Here is a 21367-nt window from a genome sequence, read left to right as displayed (position 1 = left end):
AATCTTCCCTTTCACCAGGTACCTTGTACTATGACGGTTACGGTTCCATTAACTCGTCCCTCTTCGTTTGTAGCAGAGCAGACATAAGTCCCCCTGTCTGAGTACCGAACATCCTGGATAATCAACGCTTGGGAGTCGTAAGACGTACGAGAAACATCCATTGAGTTACCAATCTTTGACCAAGATATTTCCGGAGTTGGGAACCCTGTGCTGGTACAGGGCACGACGGCGGTGCTATTCTCAACGATGGTCAGCGGGGTTTTAGGTAGTAAGGTCAGACGAGGTGCAACTAGGATTAAGTGAAGCACTGTAAGCATTAGCATTTATGGCCCCGCCTGCGATTCAGTCGATTATGCAAGTGCAAAAGATGTGAATAAACATTATCTCATCATCATCATCATCATCATCATCGTCATCATCATCATCATCATCATATCATCTTTATTATTATTATTATCACTATCACTATCACTATCACTATCACTATCACTATCACTATCACTATCACTATCACTATTACTAAAACACAAAAAAATAACCTACTGTTAACCAACACGGTCGCCCTTTTTGGTCCTTGCTCCTAAGACGTTTTTTGCTTCGCACACATAAGTCCCTTCCAGAGACTTTGTGATGTTAGAGATAATAAGGTCTCCATTGACAACGCGATGATTGACAGGCATGTAGCCACCATCTTGTCTATACCACGTGATGCTTGGGGCTGGTATCCCGGATGCATTGCAGTTTAATGAGACTTCATTTCCCTCTAACTCCGTTTGGTTTTCGGGTCGAACTACAATCGCTACCGGGACTGCGGACAGCAAGAAATTCTTGATAGAAGATAACATTTCTCACAGAAAATCGTGTTGTTATGACTATTCTTTAACAAATATATCTCATTTTTGCGTGCGTTTGTCCTCTTATAGATGCACAGATGACGTCACGGCGTGTCATGAACAAACGCGTACGCAACGAGACAAAGAGTTGTATACAACATAGAAAATGTTATCTTACGTTACAATCTAAATTTGGGGAGCGCCAAGTGCGTGTGTCCTCAAATAACACATGGACCCTTGACCAATCAGAGCACGCGAATTGTCGTCGTATGACGTATGTTCAAGACCTCGGTCACGGTATTTCACTATACGGGCTCTCTCATACTCATGTGCACCCTCGGTCCGTGACTTATCATACACTAGTGATCTCTAGTGACCTCAGATATCGTTACGTATGGTCCCTTGTGTACCTCGATCCGTGTCTTGTTGTATTCTATTCTAAAGCCTATGTTCGGTATCATAAACTCCCGTCACATGACATGCTGTTCTGTACATTTTTTGTCGTTTTACACGCGGTCCGTGTCGAGCCGTGTCGTGTATCGTGCGGTCCTTTTCGAGCCGTGTCGTGTATCGAGCGGTCCGTCTCGAGCCGTGGCGTGTATTGTGCGGTCCGTTTTGAGCCGTGTCGTGTATCGAGCGGTCCGTCTCGAGCCGTGTCGTGTATTGTCGGTACGTTTTAAGCCGTGTCGTGGGTCGTGTGGCCCATGTCGAGCCGTGTCATGTATCGAGCGGTCCGTGTCGAGCCTTGCCGTGTATTGTGCGGTCCGTATCGAGCCGTGTCGTGTATCGAGCGGTCCGTGTCGAGCCTTGTCGTGTATTGTGCGGTCCGTATCGAGCCGTGTCGTGTATAGAGCGGTCCGTGTCGAGCCGTGTCGTGTATTGTGCGGTCCGTATCGAGCCGTGTCGTGTATCGAGCGGTCCGTGTCGTGTCGTGTATCGCGCGGTCCTTGTCGAGCCGTGTCGCGTATTGTGCGGTTCGTATCGTGTATCGCGCGGTCCGTGTCGAGCCGTGTCGTGTATCCCGCGGTCCGCGTCGAGCCGTGTCGTGTATCACGCGGTCCGTGTCGGGCCGTGCCGTGTATTGTGCGGTCCGTGTCGAGCCGTATCGAACCGTGTCATGTATCGTTCGGTCCGTGCCGAGCCGTGTCGTGGGTCGTGTGGCCCTTGTCGAGCCGTGTCGTGTATCCCTACGAAACCCTTACTGTGCGTTCTATGTTTTTGCGACTTGCTTTGATTACCCTGCACTATCAGATCCACATGGTAGTCCCGAGCTCCCATCATATTACGTGCCCTACAGGTGTATGTCCCTGTATCCGATCTACGTGTCTCCTTTATAACCAGAGTGCTTTGCGTGATAGGATGAGGGACCTTGCTTGGGCATAGCATCTGAATCCTGCGGGGGACTGGGACAAAGGCCATTGGATAAGAACTGAGCATATTATTACTTTTTTTAGTGTTTTTGAGATTGCTACTGCTTGTGAAGAAGCCTCCTTAAAATTAATTTAATTAATTAATTATTTTATTTCGAGGCTTCCTCCACACTTTTATTTAACAATTAGTCAATTAGTCAATAGATAGTCAACGAGGCGCGTAGCGCCGACTCATAGAAAACGAGAACGAGTAGTCTAATTGTTTTAGTATAAATCCACTTACATACTACCTTCGAATAGCTGACGATTTTAATAATAATTCATGTGGTTTTTGTGAAAAACGCCGTTTTTTTTGCTACTCGCTATCTATTGCTCAATAGATAGTGAGTACGGAAGCCAATCAAATTGCAGGATTCGTGATAGTATGTGAGTAGATTTATACTAAATAAAGATTAACAAAATACATAAAAACAGACAAGAATAAGTGCAGTCGTCTACAGGAATAAGTTACGAGATTGCCAAGTTGTTCTGTCCTAGGGACGGGAGGTTCACTCCTAGTAGCATTAGAGCGTGGCCCATACCCGTGGTCAACCCTCGAGGGCCGAGCCAACCCTTGAGGGCCGAGCCAACCCTCGAGGGCCGAGCCAACCCTCGAGGGCCGAGCCAACCCTCGAGGGCCGAGCCAACCCTCGAGGGCCGGGCCAACCCTTGAGGGCCGAGCCAACCCTCGAGGGCCGAGCCAACCCTCGAGGGCCGAGCCAATGCTAGAACAGATTTCTGTACACTTTCTACAAGTTGGCAAAGATAATCTAGCAGTTTAGCCCAGACGGGAGACGCATAAGAAGGATACGCCTCACAAAACTACAATAAACTAAAACAATATCAGACTTAGGGGCGCCTGCCTTCTCTAGGATGCGTTACACCTTTTGACAATAAATTCAATATGGTGACTCCAGGAAAGATTCCTCGATAGGATCTTATAAGTTGTTTACTTGTTTTATAACTTGATTACTTACACGGCAAACAACAAGGGAGCTAGGTTTCGTACCTTGTGGAATGCCACATCTAGGATACACGGGTTCAGATAATGACCTTCCTATCTTTACCTGTTGGTTAGGAAGGCCCCTAATTCCATCTAATTGAGATCTCATTTACTCCAAGGTTGTGCAATTCTTGAATTAAAATAGTATGGTATACCAGATCAAATCTCTTCCGGGGAACTAAAAAGTCCTGGGTTTTACGCTTACTTTGAGACTCCATGACACTCTGTGAAATTTGATATCGCCTGCCAGTCAGTATGACGTCATTGCGAAACCACTTTATATTAGCTGACGGATTAGCTGTGGTATTGCACGTCATTTTTTTGGAGATGCCCTCACGTGATATGTACGTGGGTTGAGTTTCTAGGAAAAGTGGAGGGGCTGCAAAAGATTCACAGCAAAATGTTATAGAGACATAATAATAGGAGCCTTTTGAGGTCTATAACAGAGACACATGCAGGGGGTCCAAGGCCTTGTACTTGCACTCTTATTTTATATGGAGGCCGTGCTCCAATGTTATTATGAATTCCGTTTAAGTTGACTCTTATCCAATGTCATTCCGAATTTTGAGTAATCAATGGTAACATACACCTATTTCAATAAAGGTTGTCAGTGCAAATGGCAAATGGCGATTGGCAAATGGCAGTTCTATGACCGAAAGCAACCATGCGTCTCGAAGAATAAGGATAAATCAAAACAATTATCCATTAAAGGTTACCAATGCTTGGCTCTGACATGGCTGGACTTTTTTTAACACCTTTGATTTTACGAATAAATAGTACCCATAAGCCATTTACCATTTGCCATTCGCCATCTGCACTGACAACCTTTTGTGAATTAGGCGTATACAGATTTCTATCCCCTTTACCAAGCATGGTCCCAGAACATCCTTCGCCTTGCTGGCCACCAACTGCATGTGAGCCACCTGCAATAAATATAGTTTGTATTTGAGCACGTAATTCATGCGAGATGTAAGCGGTAAAAGAAGGATCTCTCACCGGGTTTGCCTTGCTCTCCTGGTGTCCCCGTGAACCCTCGCGGCCCGCGACTTCCCGGTGGACCTCGCGGCCCTGTATATTTAAAAATGCAGCACATCACGTTTCTTCGAGGATGCGCTGGCCTGAAGGATTAAAACACTTACTGCGGGCTCACAAAAAACGAGCTGGAAATCGAGCCTAGAAATGTCTACGCTAGAATCACATAGAGTCTGCGAGGAGGCTCTAGTTTACAAATAGTCCTCATTTTTGCGTGCGTCTGTCTTTTAATAGATGCACAGCGTGTCATGATTAAAAAAGCACACCACGAGACGCAGTCGTGACTGTTGTTCATGTGACGTCATGTTGTTCATGCTGTGACTTTTGTTGCATCTATTAGAGGACAGACGCTCAAAAAATTAGATCTATTTGTTTTATAGAAAATGTAACATGGTTTCTTGCGTTACATTCTTGTTTTTGAGAGCGCGCGCGAATGCTGACGCCAAGCGTGCATTTGTCCTCTAATAACATATGTACTCTCCGTGACTAATCAGAGCGCGCGATTTACGAGTGTCGTTGTATGATTGTTGATTCTGTGTACTGTTAGGTGTCAATTTTAAGGTCACGCTAAACTCAATTCTTGTTAAACTTATCTTCTGTGTTTACCTCGTAAATCTGTGCAGATTTTTTGGCTCTCGTTACCTACACACAAAAATATTGTGGATCAAGGACACTCAAGAATTAATAACACAGATAACTAATCAATCAATAAATCAGGGAATTTCGTGGTTTATTAAAAGAATATAGCCTAACAAACTCTGTTTCTACCGCCCTTGAAGGAGGTGTAGATTTGTTTGGAATTATCGGATTAACTTTAAAATTTCCTGATAAAATGCACACCCATGCCTTGTACCGAGGCTGCTTTATCTAAAGTTCAAAATCTCTTACCCTTTCCGGGAGGTGATTTGCTTTAAATCGTCTCATTTTACTACTTGCAAGGACGTTGCTACTACCCCGTGGGGCGCGAGACCCCGACGCGTAAGGTCGCATTTCAGCGAGAAAAGGGAATTTTGCTGTTTAGAATTTAGTCTAACAAACTCTGTTCCTACTGCCCTTGTGATAATAAACCAACATGAATACTCCAAAGAGTACCGTATCCAGACGTAAAAAGAGTACCGTATCTAGACGTAAAAATACTCATCAAGACTTGTCATACCTGTATATCAAACAGGCAACCCGAGAAGAGTACCGTGTATCTAGACCTTAACATACTCACCAGGATCGACTTGAGCAGCTCTAAACAGGACCTTGGATCAACCTCGCTTCCTTTGTACCATCCTCGTGACAAATTTCCATCTGATCCTTTGAAATGTTTCTCAGGAGAACTCTCGTTCACTGCAGTAATGTTATTTTGCATGTGATTTGCCTGAATTCCAGGACCAGTTTCAGGAAGAAAGCCCTCGTGTCCGACCTCTGTTGCGTTTTCCTTCCGAGCCTCAATAAAGCCCGCTTTGATTTTTGTTTTGGTGGTAGTTCTGCTAATCTCACTCGTTTCGTTCTCTTGGGGACTTCTTCTTAACATCGCGCTGAGACCCTGGACTACCCTTGGCGTTGACGTTGAGACAGACACCGTCATTTCTGAGGCTAAATCCCTGATAGTTTCGCACCGCTCGAGCTTTTCCCCGAGCTCCTTGAATCTGGATTCGTTCTTGACATAGTGATGTATCACAAGTGCGGCTAGTACGATGGAGAATACGATGTGGCATACGATTAAAATGTTCCACTTGGAGCGATTTGTCTTGCGCGGTTTGTCTGCGTCTCCCGCCATAGTTGGGATCTGTTTCGTTCCTTATAAAAGCATCCTGCATAATACGATAATAGAGGGTTTTGATAGGCTTACTCAGAGTTCTACTCTCGGAAATATTATTTTCATCGCGCGTGGGGTGCGCGACCTGATATGCCGTTGAGGTGACGCAACGATCTGAGACTGATAACTTGGTGACCCAACGGCATTTGGTTGTGGTTCCCAAGGTACCCGCTTGTCTTTATTTTTTTTCTGCCGACGACACCACTGACGAATAAGTTCACGCATCTTGTGGTAGATTTTACATTATCGTCATTAGAAACGAAAGTGCACGGCATAAAATCGCGGTTACCCCTTGTAGCTTTTTGAAAAGCGAATAAACTGCTATGGATATCAAGCGTTTTGAGAAGCCCAAAGAAATTTAATCGGGTGACAAAATGATCCGTCCCTCCGGTCACGAAGGAAGTTTCCTATTCAGTGATTTTTATCTGCTTAACCACTTGGGAAACCTTGGCGGCCAAAGCAAACCTGGAGAAGAGAGGCAGAGTCACGTAATATGGGGCCTGGGGCGAGGCTACACAGGTTGCGAAAGACTGCATAGAATTTCCCACTAGGGAAGATGGGGATAAGTTAGTAGTAAGTAAAACCACTTGTTGGCTTCCGTAATTCAGACAATAATGGAACTACATCGGGTGTGTTTATTATTATTATTTATTTTATTATTATTATTATTATTATTATTATTATTATTATTATTATTATTATTATTATTATTATTATTATTATTATTATTATTATTATTATTATTATTATTATTATTATTATTATTATTATTGTTATTGTTATTATTCCTGTCACTACGATGGTTTATGGCCGCATGACCAGCCTAATTTCCTGGCACTACGATGGTTTATGGCCGCATGACCAGCCTAATTTCCTGGCACTACGATGGTTTATGGTCGCATGACCAGCCTAATTTCCTGGCACTACGATGGTTTATGGCCGCATGACCAACGTAATTTCCTGTCACTACGATGGTTTATGGCCGCATGACCAGCCTAATTTCCTGGCACTACGATGGTTTATGGTCGCATGACCAGCCTAATTTCCTGGCACTACGATGGTTTATGGCCGCATGACCAACGTAATTTCCTGGCACTAGGGTAGCTCTGCGTGCGGGAATGAGCCCGCAATAAACTAGTACCAACCGGTGCAAGATCAGTGCACACTGTATTCACAGAAAACCGTCTGCTCCCCACACTACGACTCCGTGTTTCTCGCCTTGGCGTTCGTGTCGTGCTACCAGCTTGAGACTCGTTATGAGCGCGCATGAGAGCTGTTGTATCTATACTGATTCTCGTTTCACTAGAATTCAGCGTTCGTATCCCTAAACTAGAGTGACTCCACCGTTGACCAGACTTCGCGCATGCGTGCTAATTGCCTAGGCAACCAACAAAACACTCAGCACCTGCACGATACGATGTCTACGCATGCGCAAGACTAGTTCGTCGGCTGAGCATCTTTCCGTCATTACTTACTCGCCGGCTTTTCTGACAAGCGGTATCACCGTTTTGGCTGTTTCCATGGGTTCCGTTACCATGGCAAGCAGCCTTCTCCTCTCCAAGCCCCTCCAGCACGCCCCACTTGTTTATTCAAAAGTGTGATCATGTGACGCGGAACCTCTCCCTCGCGTAATGACGTGATATCTGTGACGTCTGTGGAGGAGCGAGGACGCCTTGTGATTGGTCGAACACACCCTTCTGACGCTGCTCGAGTCTTTCTTTCCTGCGGGCCCATACTCGATGACTTATTTCCCCTAGTAACATGTCCTTCATATCTGATCTCCCTCCTGCTAGGTCCCAAGAATACGCCGTGGTCATCGGAATCTCCCGCATCTCTTGTTTGTTGTCCAGGATTCCTGTTCTTGGTGCAGCTGCTGTCGCCGATATGCAAGTTAACTTCGCATTGGTTGTTTAGAAACGCGATGACATCACTTTGGTTGTTGTCCGATTTTTCCGCGACAGCTTCCCCATTTAGTCTTGATGCTCTGACGTTTTTGTTGCTAGGTAACAAAGTGACGTCACATCGATTGGTGTCAAATTTCGTCGAGTCTTCTTCGCTACAAAGACTGAATTCATCTCTATTAGATACTTCTTTTGTCGACATGGTTTTGTTTGGGTTTTTATTTAACATGTCACAAAGAAAACAAGATTAACCAGAAACATATTTATGATCTCCCGATAACTCAAAAAAGGTGTCGTCGACAGCAATATGTTGCCTGTTCTCGCCAGCATTGTTGCTCGTCAGCAATGTTGCCTGTTTTCGCCAGTAATGTTTCCTGTTTTCGCCAGCAATGTTGCCTGTTGTCGTCAGCAATGTTTCCTGTTTTCGCCAGAAATATATTGCCTGTTTTCGCCAGCTATGTTGCCTGCTTTAGACAACAGTGTTGCCTGTTTACACCAGCAATGTTACCTGTTTTCGCTTGCAATGTTGCCTGTATTTGCTACTGTTTACGCCAGAAATGTGACCTATTTTCGCCAGCAATGTTGACTGTTTTGACCATTATCGAGCGCTGTTTGCATAAGGCTAAAATTGTGATCAGCCACTTAACTATAGCGAAAAGATTGAATTATTTTAAAATTTTAATGTACTCAACACAGTTGTATAGGATTACCGCCGTTTCTTATTCGTTACTAAGCAACGAGAGAAAGACGCCTTTGTCTAACTGGTACCCACCATGGGAATAGAAAATGAAAGATGTCGGAGCGTGATTATAATATTGTTTCTATTTCAATTCTGTCTCTATTTCTTACAGCAAGAAAGTAAAACTTAGTAGTACATAAAAAGAATAATGCTTATCCGGTCAATTTAAATTTTAAACAATTGGTTCTGTAATTTGCAAGGCATAATGTTTAAACAATATTTTAAACATTTATAAACAATTCATTTCTAAAATAAGGGTATCAAATTAACAAACTTAAAGGTTTTAAGTGGACACAAAAAATGTACTTGGAATTTAAAAAGAGTGAACCTTAAAACTGGAATATTTTGTTTTTTTGGGAGGCACCATTAATTAAGAACTAGTAAAGCAAAACAAAGATGAATAATTAAGTATAACAGAGTCACTTCCACCATAAATAATCGGCTTATTGAAAATCTATTTTGATGGAAAATCAAATTGGTTGAAAACAAAAATAAGTTGAAGTCGTGTTGCGTTTCGGAATTTAGGATAAAGTAGACCATCAGTGGCTTCAGACGATCTTCAATGATTTCATTAAATAGAATTCCATAACCACCTTTTGCACGAGAGACTTGTAATGAATTAATGTTGTCTACAACGGCGATGCCCCCTTCACATTAGGATTCAAGAAAGTCCAACTTGGAATTTCAGAGCTGAAAATCCACGGACCGTTACGAGTTATTCTCAAGCCTCTGTTATGTGATTATAAGTGATTATAATCCAGTAGGTGGCGTCGCCATCGCCATCGCCATCGCCATCGCCATCGCCATCGCCATCGCCATCGCCATCGCCATCGCCATCGCCATCGCCATCGCCATCGCCATCGCCAACTCCATCACCATCTCCATCTCCATCGCCATCGCCATCACCATCGCAATCAACAGCGCCAGTGCCATCACTCACAGGTGATTCGTCTACAGACGGTAAATCTCTTTTAATCGCTTCCATTTGTGAAATCTTTACTTTTTCTTATAAAATGTGAACCTTGAAAAATTTTTGTATGGTCATTCGACGATATAAGCACAACGTTTTGCCTCTTCTGCCGATCAGAACCCCTATCCCACTCAAAGAGACCCCCACCCCGGCGCTGGAAAGCGCCCCTGCAGCGATGCCGGATGCCACGGACACAGCATGGGTAACGGCAAAGGCGCGCTTATACTTCTTCCGCACCTGTCGATGATGCGTTATCTCGTTGTATAGAACCGCCTGAGTGTCACATATTTTCTGAAGTCGGAAGCTTTGCACGTCGCAGCCGATGCTTGCCGGAGCGGTAGGCGTCATGTGCGTACCCTTCGGGGGGCAGACGCTGGGAAGCGAGGGGTATATGGCACTGCTGCTAACGTCGCTGTTTGCCATGCTTGCTATGTCGGACCTAGGTTAGCTCTAATACGAGGCGAACAGGCTTGCCCTTAAAGTCCACCCGTCTACCGTGGTCATCCATGATCCATATTTGGATACTCGAGACAAACTCAGAGGAAGATGCTGCGACACAAACGGGGATGTCGGGCCCATAGACGACTTTCTCGTGCGGCCTTCCGCGGGTTTCTAGGCAAGCGAGAACGTTTGAAGGCTCGTCTAAGGCGAGGCATTGCGTGCGGTCTACGATATCGCAGAAGATGTAGAGGGCCTCTATTTTCGGCAAAGTCACCTCAAGTGGCCCCAAGGGCAGTGCAAGGCCCCGCCCCCCCAACTGACGTCTTTAGCCTCTAGGCCAAATAGTGCGCAAAGCTCGGCATTCAGGAACGCAACGCCTTTGGACATGAGCGCGATCTTCCCGGTGAGGGGATCCAGCTTCGCGGTCAGAATCTTGCTTTCAGCGCGGTTGATCGTTCCCACAATAGACTCGGCCGTGTGGTGCACGGCTGGCAGAGTAGCGATGGGCGGGAGGGAGGCTATGGTCGTTATCTGATGCTCCCGCCCGAGATTATAACAGCTGTTAAACAGCGAGCACTGCCGGAGCGCCACGAAGCGTGGGCGCCTTATCGGCTGTTCGAAGAAAAGCGTCAGTTCGCCTTCGGTGAACACAGCATGTAGGACCACCATTGTGTTGAACATAGCCCGCCTTCGTGTTTAATAGGGCTAAGCATGGATTAGGAAGGCTGGCAGATGCTGAACGAGGAGGCGATTCCCCGAAGGGAGGAGGAGGAGACGAAGAAGGCGGCAGTTGCGGCGGGAGCCTCTATAGCCGAACATATCAAACACGCTATAGTCGAACAAGTCAAACGCGCAAAAATCGGTTTCCCTAGGTCTCCGACCCTCGCACAAAAGCTGCTCTACGCCGTGCCCGCGACCCCCGTGGAGAGCACGGCCTCAGACATCACCCCACTACTCACGCAGCTAGAGATACACATGGCTGAGGACAAATCATTCACGACTAGGGTCCGAGACATATTCAAAGAGACAGTAGTCACGCACAAGTCCGCCAAGGAGTCTCGCCGGTGGCTATCGGAGCCTTCCTATGGGTACTGGCCACAGCAACTCAACTTTGCGGTCTGATGCGCAACCGCTGGATGCGGGGTGTCCCTAACCGACCCCGCTTTCGCCACGCTCCCCTCTGTCATCAGGGGATTTCTAAGGTTTCACGTCTACTTTACTACACGGAGGATACTCTACGACCTCGGCGTCCCCCTGCCTGGCAACAGCCCGTTCCCGCAAAAAGGTAACCCCTACAAGAAGGCCGCTTTCGAGCGTCTATGTATAGAGTTCGGTTTGCCGCGTAAGCCGGACTTCCGATGGAAAGGTAGGCGGAACCACGGGCTAGGCGATGTGTTTGTGTTCTACCCGGGGGAGGGGTATCGCAACGTGCACTTGATCCGCGGCTACGACACGGCGGCGGACGAGTACCCAAGCCACCTCAATCTGTTTAGAGACGAAGGTGGGACGTACAATAGTGGGAAGCAGGTGGGTTACATACGCAACGACTACCACGGGGGCGTGCAATATAGCTGGTTTGCGCCTCCCAAAGGTGAGGGGCTGACAAAAGCAGGGCTAGGAAGACTCGATCGCTCGGTCGAGGCGTTCGTCTACACAGTGCTTGGCGTGCAGGTAAACGTCCGTTCCTCTATCGCGGTGGCCGGTGGGCCGGCCATGGAGGCGCAGGCGGAGGTCACGAAGCTGCTTGAAGACGCGATCATAGAAAACGACATCGCTCAAAGCGTGCAAAGGTACCAGTTAGCCGTGCAGGAGGCCAAGGTGAGACTGAATCTTGCGGTCGCACCAGGAGTGTGGCTGATGCCGAGCGATCTGGTGATAAACACGCAAAGCGTCGTGGGCTACAACAATAAGCTGCAGAAAGCCACAGACTCCATGACGCTCGGCGCAAACGCGATCAACACTGAGACAAAGCCAGTCGATGCTCATAACATGGCTGGTGGGCATCCTAGGGTGCAACACGTGACTGACCCTGGGATCGACCGCGTGCCGTCCCGACGGCGAAGCAAGGCTTCCGCCCCTGCAAAAGTGCACGCAGAGGGCGCGGCCTCTGTCCCCTCTTCACGTACGCACGCTGCGCATAGCATGACTGCCGCCGGGGCGGCAAGCGCACCCGGACCGGGCGAAAAAAGTGACCACACCGCCCTCAAGGCGGGGTTGTCGGCACTCGCGGTGGCCGCGGCGTATTACTTGTTCCGATGATTGCTTTGCATTCGACGGACCAAGAACGCGGCTACGGCTAGAATAAGCAGCCACGCATTTTCGCCAAGGAATTTCACCGCTTATCCTGCAGCCTTAAGCACGAAGTTCGTTACGCTGCCTACTAGCCCAGGGAGAAGCTCGCCTAGCTTTTTCCCGATAGCCTTAAGCCCGTTACCGACCCCTCTGGCCACGGAGGAGAGCGACTTGCCGAGCGACGTCACAATGGCCGCGATCGTCGTCGCTACGGCCAACCCGATAGCGGTGACGGTAAAGCCGTACTTTTTTAAGATGGCTTTGATGCGCTCTTTTAGAGGCTTTTGTTTCTCGAGCTCTCGGTTTTCGCGTTGTAGTTCGTCAATCTGGGACAGCCTCTCCTCGTTGCGCTCACGAGCCTCTTGGCGGCGACTCTCTGACGTGTTAGGGTCGTCGATGGTCTCCCTGTCTGTAGCTACCACCCCTTGTAGCTCTTGGACTCGTTCTGTGTTCTCCTGGGTGCGTCTATCTCTGCCACGGACCCCATCGCCAGCTTGAAGCCTTTCAGCTTTGCAACGTCCTGTCGAACGCCCCTGTCCTCATTGAACAGCTGTCTTGGTATAGACCAACCTCCTTTGTCGAGGTTGCGAACCTGTATTAGCGTCTTTCCCCTCCGGTCTGACTGGAACCGTATCATTCTAGTTAAGGTCTGGGTATTCCTCCCTGATGGACTGGCGACCGAGTCTTGCCGCTGCACCCTCTGTGATGAACGAGGTTTCAGCGGTCGTTTGCGTTGCGCTTCGCGTAGCCATGCTATGCGCAGCATACATACGCGACGACGTGCTCGTCATTGGGATCGACTCCCCATCGTCGGGGTCAAACGGGATAAGGGGCGTCGTCTCGTCGTCCCCCGCCCCGCGATCGGCGGACGCATCCGGCAAGGTATTGTCAATGTCAACGTCAACGTCACCCATGATGCGTGCGCATAACTCGTGCTATGCTATATTAGACATGTCTAACAGTCCGCATCATAGCCACGCGGCTTCGTACTTTATGTATACATACGTATACGATATATGATATACGTAATGTCAGTCAGCGATAAACTTGACCCCCAACGAACACCCAGAACTCCTCTGGGGTTGAAAGCCGAGAGAACTGTTCACCGGGTCACTCTCAACCCGTCGACGGCCTCCCCAGGCGAGACGCTATATGTGGCGGTCCCAAAGCAATCGGAAGGCGTCACGCTCGTGCCTGGCCCCTCGAGGGTCGGTCTCGATCTCTCAATCTCAGGCCGTGCACCCCGACATCAAGAGCGTTCGCGTTACAATCGACGGCATGCCAAACAAGGTCTTCAGCCAGGGGCTGCGCCCCACGGATTTCTGGAGGGAGGCGAAAAGGCGGTCCGTCCGCCCCTCCCCGGGGGGGCACAGCGGAGCACCTGCCGCCCCGGCGGTCGGCCCCGAGTCGTTCTATGGCGATAACAAGTTTGCTCTGTGAATCGACCTTTGAACGACGGACGACAGTGCTATCCATGGGGGTGGTCTACGAATGGTCAACACCCGCGACGGTGTGCACCTCGAGATAAAACGCACGGCGAGCGGCACGGGTACGGTAAACTGTCGAGTTTTTGTGGTGGCCGACGCCCAAATGAACCTTATGAACGGACAGCTAGAATCCATACAATACTGAGCACAGACGCCGAAACTTGTTTCTGCGCGAAGCGCAGCGGCAGCGCGGTATGGACCCGAAAAACATCCCATTGAACGCTCTCATCGTGGGCCCGACGTCATGCGGGAAGACCCAATTCATAGTGGACCGGCTGCGCGGCCTTTTCCGGGGCAAGTTTGACTACATCATACTCATATGCCCTACCTTTGTCTACAACAAAACATACGATGGCTTCGGCGAGGGCGACAATCGTCTGTTTGTCATCGCACCTGAGGCGGGTCAGATCGACATACTGCTGAGGTTTGTCTCCGCTCTCTTCGAAGGCAGTAATACCCTAATCATACTCGACGACTGTGCGGCCTCGAAAGACGTAAAGAGGCGCTCTGACCAGCTCGTCAACTTGGCGTTCAGCGCGCGCCACGTGGGTATTAGCGTGTGGGTGATCACGCAGCAGCTCACCAGCATCACGAAGCCGTTCCGCGAGAACATCGCGGCCTTGGTGGTCTTCTATACCCCGAGCAAGGCGGACATGAAAGCTATCCTGCATGACTACGGCGCGGAGCTCTCAGAAGAGAAGATGAAAGAGTACATGAAGGCCTTCAAGACGAAAAAGTTCTCGAAGTTAGAGTTTTGCTTGCGTCACCCTTATACCATCGCCCTAGTTGAACGGTAAGCGCAGTAAACCACCGCCCACGTACGCCCTAGGGCATAACGCATTGATCACACGTGTTGCACCTTTGCCACGACGCGGGGAGGGGTCGCATGATGAACGACGAATACTTTAAGAGTCGTGGGGGCGCCGCAGGCCTCCCGGCCGTCGAGTCGTTGGACTGCTCGACGCATCCTGCCGGAGAGGCAACCGGAGGTCAGCAAACTGAGGTAGCAGACGCGAGGGAAAAACTCGCGATTCTCGTAGCCTCGGGGAAGTCGAGAGAAATGGTAGGCAAGGCCCTGAAGAATGAGCGCCGAGGAGGTGAGGAAGTACGAGAGGCGATACGAGACCGCTCTAGCCAGCCGGACTACAGACGCCCTGGCAGACAGCTTTCTGAAGCTTACGACCAAGCTAGTAGGCTTGGCGCTGCCGATAGACAGTGTGGTCGATCTTCACAGTGACCTAGTGTCCGACTACATCATCAACAACGAGCTCCGCACATTGTGCGGAAGCCTGTCTCTACGCTGCGGTCGTTTGATGGCTTTAGCCGTCGGGGCGTTACACATAGCACGTCATGTGAACACCGCCGGGACGGCAAGCGCTGACACGCGGTGTCAACACGAGGTAGCAGCCGCGGACTCACCAGTGGTTTGCTCGCAAACGCACAGTGGCGAGTCTGCCATCCCAGAGCAGACGTTCATTTGAAAGCTTGCCACTTCTTCAGCAACCAAGTAGTTGACACCGCGTGTCAACACAAATGGAGGAACCTCAAGGAAGTACTAGTGCCCAGCCTGCCGGAACGGCAAACGGGTCAGCGGAACCTGACAAACAAGCTGCTCATGAACCTGCACGTACGCCTTCGGCGTTGGCGGAGAGAATCACGAGCCCCGAACCACCCGCGACCCGGCCTAAACACCCTGGACAAGTCGAAGCCGGAAGGCGCTTGGCAAAGTGGAACCGAATTAACAGAACGAAGAAAGAGACACTTCGTGTCGTGCAACACGTTGAGTCGCCGGTCGCTAGCGAGCCGCAGGGACGCGAGGGCTTGCGCGCCGAAGGCATACACACACCAGTCCCGGAAAGCAACTCTGCTTGGTCGGCTAGCTCGGTTATCGGGGTGGCTGGTCTTCTTGTGTCATTTATCGGCCTCTACACACGTAGGCGGGAGCTAGCTGCTGCGTTCACTCGTACACTAGCTGTTAACCAGCGAGCTACCGATCCACTTGCTACTGAAGGTGACGACGGCGTGACTCCGCCCGCAAGGCCGCTGCTGGCGGCCGCACAGCAGACCAAGGATCGACCGCTTGCAGTTTCGGCGGCAGCGCTTCGCGCTCCCGGACAATGCAAATCTCGGCTGTTATCCATGGAGTAAGCAGACAGTTAGACACGAGGGCCCCACCCATATCCGCACGTCCGTGCACCGCAATGTCGACGACGCAGCAGAGCAAGATTAAAAGACCATCACCGACGCCGCAGTCATAACCGGCCTCGTCGCCGGTATCGGCTGGGTTGGGCGCAAGGTCTTTCGCGAGGACTTCACCAAAGACCCCTCCGCGAACGCCATGAACTACGCAAAAATGACTGCCGTCGTTGCAGGTGCTGTCGCTTTGAAGAGTTACCTTGAGGACCAGAAGATACTGCCCATGTAGTAGTGTAATGTGGCACACTACTACATGTGTATGCCATGTATTAGACTCGTGTACGTTTCACTTGCGTACACACAGCACGTGAAGTGTGCGCACGTGAAACGTACACACACTACCCGATGTCCTCCATCGCGATTTTGGTTGGCGGCGCCGTCCTAAACGCGACTGCATTCGTTGGTGGCAACTACCCCGCAAAGTTTCTGTCGAACGATGAGAGCCCTGCCTTAGCTGAGAAGGAGAGGCACGACAAGGCCCTAGTGAAATACCAACAAGACTATGGACGCTACCAACAGCGGCGACAAAAAATCCTCGATTGGCAAGCTCAAAGTCGCGAGAGAGGGTCCCCCGCAAAGCAAAACTTCACCGACACTGACTACTCGCTCAAACTCTACAACCAGACCCGGCCAGAACAATCCCTGGAGTCGATGCGGGCCCCTGAGCTGTCCGACTACTACATCCCCAGCAAAACGTATAAGATGATTGCAGATGATTGCAGAACGGCCTCAGAAAGACCACCTCGGCACTGCCCGAGCAGACGGCAACCGCCAGTTGGAGACTGATACACCTGTTGCAATGTATCGCGATACATTATTGCCGACACGTAATGGCGGCGAAGCGCATGTCCGACGAAGAACTCGATGCGTTCCTTCGTCCTATATATTACGCCAGAGGTGGCTACCAGGGAGTGACCGCTCTGCATGCCAAACTTCCCAAGGGCTCAGCCTCCATAGATCGAGTGCGCAAGTGGTAAGCTCGCAGCCCGTCGGGGGCTACACACAGACACCCCCTCCTCCGACTACCTACGCCCACTTCTCGGAGCAGATACCAAACCGTATCCACCAGTCGGACCTGCTATTCTTGCCAACCGACCGCGGGTACAAGTATGCCCTGACTGTCGTTGACGTTGCTTCTCGATATAAAGCCGCCCGCCCACTGAGGACTAAGAGCGCGGCCGTCGTCTCCCGCGAACTCGCTGACATCTATGCAGAGCGTACTCTCACATGACCTAAAGTCCTCATGGTTGATGACAGCACGGAGTCCAAGGGTGCTATTACAAAGCTCCTAACAGACCAAGGGGTGAAGGTCCGACGGGCTGAGCCAGGGAACCACAGGAGCCAAGCTTTCGCCGAGTCTTTCCATCTCTGGATGGCACAGCGCCTGTTTCGTGCGCAGTAATCATAGGAGCTTGCATCCGGCGAGACGAACCGCGAGTGGGTTACTGCTTTGCCAATCGTCATCTCGGACATAAACGCAACGAAGATTTGCATGACTGGCTTTGCGCCTAAAGACGCCATAAAGCTGAGGCGCGTGCCTCTCAAAGACGAAAAGCCCCCTTAGAGGTCGGAACGGAGGTGTACATCGTTGTAAACGAGGAAGACCTTCAGGACAAGGGCCGACGGCGAGCGACGGACCCGTGGTGGACGAGCAAGGCATACCAAATACAAAAGAGGGTCATGGAGCCCGGACAGCCAGTGTTGTATTACACGGCGTACGCTAAGCACGGCTTCACGCGTTCGCAGTTGGGTAGCGTGACGCTAGCGCCGCGCTGGCGTGATCAGCGCTTGTGCCTTCTATTGCAGCTGAGGCACGTGAGTCTGACATTCCACTTGTAGTGACCCTGACTGTCGTCCAGCCGGTCGATACTGAAGCATTGGGGATGACTCTTGGTGTACCCCTGAAGCAGAAGCTGAGTGCCACAGAGCGTGCACTTCTTTTCCGCGTCAGCAATCATGCTGAGTACGTGGTCTACCGTCAGAACGTGGTGCGGTCCCGCGTACTTTGTGCGACCCTTTTGCTTGCCTGTCGTCTATAGCGTATCGCTTGATTCGCGCTTTAATGAGCTCTTCACTGGGCGTAGCCTGCAGTCCTGTGGGAACCAAGGCACCGGGAGTGTTATCGGGGGGGATCACGCGGACTATCTGGTCGGCGCGCCGCACGCGGAAGATGCCGGTGTATACAGCATTCGTGATCCAGCCCTCTAAGCTGTGGTCTATGATAAACAGACGCCTTGGGGTCTGGATAGTCTAGCCCTGCACCCGGTGGACTGTCACCCAGCCCGCGTATTTCCACTCGAGGGGGAACCCGTTAAGGACCGCGTCGAGAGGAACCTCGACTACCGTGCCTTTGTACGCGTCGACCTTCTCACCCCTTTTGCCTGGCACGGGCACCGGCCGCCCTTGCTTGCGATAACGATGCGCGACGCTAGGATCGGGGTCAAAGCGGATGGTTGCTGGCAATCGGGGGTAGTTTTTCTGTTATTCTCTACCAATTGCTGCTGAACAAGAGCCCCCATCTTGTTGGTCGAGCACACCCACACATCGCTTGGGTGGGCCTGCTCGATCGCCGCGTCGAACGCCACCCCAACCCACTCCTCCCGAAACACCTCAAGCTTGGGAATCTGGCTGACACCAAATCGGCCCTTTATGTCGTGGAGCCTAGAGGAGGGCGCGGCAGAGCCGCAGTCGCATGTACTGTACGCCTTTCCGCAGTCTTCACACAGGCAGCGGTAGTCGGACTCAAACCAGCGGATGTTCCCTTGTGCCCACTCCTTGAGCATATCGTGAGGCCCCTTTTTATCTCCCCAGGGCGGGACCTGTCCATAGTCGCCACAACACACTACTTGACACGGCCGCGTGGCGAGATACCCTAGGATGGCGCGTAGCACTTTAGTCTGTACCTTACAGCACTCGTCAATGATGATTACTTCTGCGAGACGGTCGAGTTTGTGCCCCAGCTCGGAAGGTCTCCACTCTTCTATCGGCTTCTCCGCTGGTATGCAGAGGTAGTGGTGGTAGGTTTGAGCCTTCACCGCGAGGCGCGGGTTGTTGCGATGATCGTGGGTGAGGTCGTTCTCGGGGGTGAGCACCACAACGTTGCGGCCGCGGAACATGCTCACCGCCCACTCAGTCTTCCCCGATCCTCCTTGGCCGGCTAGATACATCTTTGCAGAGGTCGCGGCCACTAGATCGCACGGCAGACTCGGCGCAGTGCTTGGCTGCCTAGCCAAGCTCCCCGACCTCTTCGGACCCCAAGCCGCTTCGGGTCGCCACTCTTACCCAGGCTTCTTGTGGCGCCACTCTCCATACTTCGGATTTCGCTCCACGAGTTTTACACCACTGGGCACCGCCCTTGCGTATATGGCATCTGTGCACACTCGGAGGACGTCTTCGCGAGGGATCCGCCTCAACATGCTTCGCAACGCTATGTTTGTGTACGCCAAGACGAAGGCCCTGATATGGTACCTTTGTGGGCGCCGGACACCGTCTTTGTATTGGATCAGATGAGCCCCGTCGGCATGCTCGAAGTTGAGTAAGTGGTCGTTGCCCGCAAGGAGGTTTGTCAGATACGCGGCTTCTTCACGGTCGCGGACTACGATCGAGGACTCGTCGCCGTGGCGAGCGCACTTGCCTACGAAACGGACAGCGAGATCTCGACCCTCAGGGTACTGCGAGTCTTCGCCGCCGGGGCGGCACGCGATGGAGTAGGGGAACTTGATGGAGTCCTTTTTTCCGACGCTATACAACACCTCCCTCGCCGTGGCCATGACAAGGTCACCCGAGTCTAACAGGTCCTTGAGCTCTGGCGTGGTGATCCAGCCCTCGTTTTGTTCCAAGTGCTGCCCTACCCTCCCGGAAGTGTAGGGGTGGCAGGCCTCAGAGAACTCCCACTCGGTCAGCTGAATGGCCCCGGTTAGTTGAAGAACCTCGCTCAATGGCCGTCCCACAACATCCGCGATACGAAACACGTTCGTAGGGAAGCCGCATTTAAGTACCAAATCAATGGCGTCCGAGGCGCCGCCGGAGAGACTATCCTCACATCCTAGGTACGCCGCACGCATGTCGATGTGCGCATGAGGCTGCGCCCCTAAGTTTTCCTCGCTATTCCACACTTTGGACTCAACCTGCGCCGCTCGCCAGACGTCCCTGTATTTAAGGGGCGTTGGCCTGATGTTCTCTCTTTGGGTCCACTTCTTGAAGCGATACCCTATTGCACCGCCCATCGAGTGCGTAGCTTCGGTGTACTCTTGGTAGGCTGGGTGATCATCAGGGAGCCATTGAGGATCACATCCTGTCTCGTCCGTAAACGCCCTGTCGATAGCCGCTCCGTCCTGTCCCGATCGGTACAGTTTGCCTTCGTGCGTGACTATAACACGCCCACACAGCCAGATCCTCGTGCTTCTGGGGACCGCCCTGTTTATAAAGCGAATGAGCACCTCTCGCACTTTTGCCTCGCGCGTTTTTGTGGCGGCACTGGTAGCGCGAGGCGCTGCCTCCCCCTGACATAACGAACGAAGCTCCCCCTCAGCCTCGAAGTCTAGGCCGTGGACGCTCGCGATCGCAGATGGTTCAGTCGGAAGCTCCGCCCAGGCGTGGTTATTGTGGCAAGGGATATTGATCCTCGTCTTAGTCTTGTACTTCCCCGAGTCCCACAGGACGTTACCCAGGGCGTCCACGGCTATTAGCTTTACCTCGAGCTTCTTTTCCATCTCAAAGAGGTCTTCTTTGGTGCATCCCGTAGTGGCCAGCTTCTTGTCAAATCGCTCGAGAATCTTGCCTCGTGTCTTGGTTAGACCAAGGGAGCGCGAGGTGCCGCGATTCCTCAAGAAGTCGGCAACATAGCTCACGACACAGTTAGCGAAGGCATCACTCCCCTCTTGCTCAAACATTGGCCCAAGCTCACCATTTTGCTCAGGTAGAGGGCGAAGCACGTATCTCACGTAGACGAGGTACTCTCGTCCTTTCTCCCAAATACCCGCATCGATGCCTTCCAGGGCACCGACTGCCATTTTGCCCCCTCTTATGACTAACGACCCACCGATCTTGTGCTCCGAGCGCCCTTCCTCCTCTGTGATTGGCGCCAATGGCTCTGCGGGGGCATTACCAACGACCGTAAAAAGTCTGTAGCGCCGGTCGGGGTCCACCATCTCAAGCACCGGTGACAACACCGCGTTTGCCCGCAGAGACTCCCGCTCGTGCGAGACCCACTACACCGAGCCATCGTCATTAATATCAGGCCCCCGCACAACCGGCT

The 21367-nt window shown here is 51.1% G+C and overlaps 2 protein-coding genes across 2 annotated transcripts in view; both read right to left on the bottom strand.

The window, feature by feature from the left end:
- Positions 1-21367, bottom strand: part of LOC5518457 (hemicentin-1) — a 56224-nt gene that overhangs the window by 3956 nt on the left and 30901 nt on the right. The window lies entirely within an intron of this gene.
- Positions 2290-6154, bottom strand: LOC5500599. The gene is made up of 5 exons (XM_048734062.1): positions 5494-6154; positions 4884-4919; positions 4242-4313; positions 4112-4168; positions 2290-3624 (listed from the first exon to the last, which is right to left on the bottom strand). The coding sequence occupies exons 1-5, from the start codon at positions 6043-6045 to the stop codon at positions 3607-3609; spliced, it is 735 nt and encodes a 244-aa protein (XP_048590019.1). The 5' UTR covers positions 6046-6154; the 3' UTR covers positions 2290-3606.

Source organism: Nematostella vectensis, chromosome 11, assembly GCF_932526225.1.
Source record: "Nematostella vectensis chromosome 11, jaNemVect1.1, whole genome shotgun sequence".
NCBI classification, from domain to species: domain Eukaryota; kingdom Metazoa; phylum Cnidaria; class Anthozoa; order Actiniaria; family Edwardsiidae; genus Nematostella; species Nematostella vectensis.
This window is presented reverse-complemented; position numbering and strand designations above follow the sequence as displayed.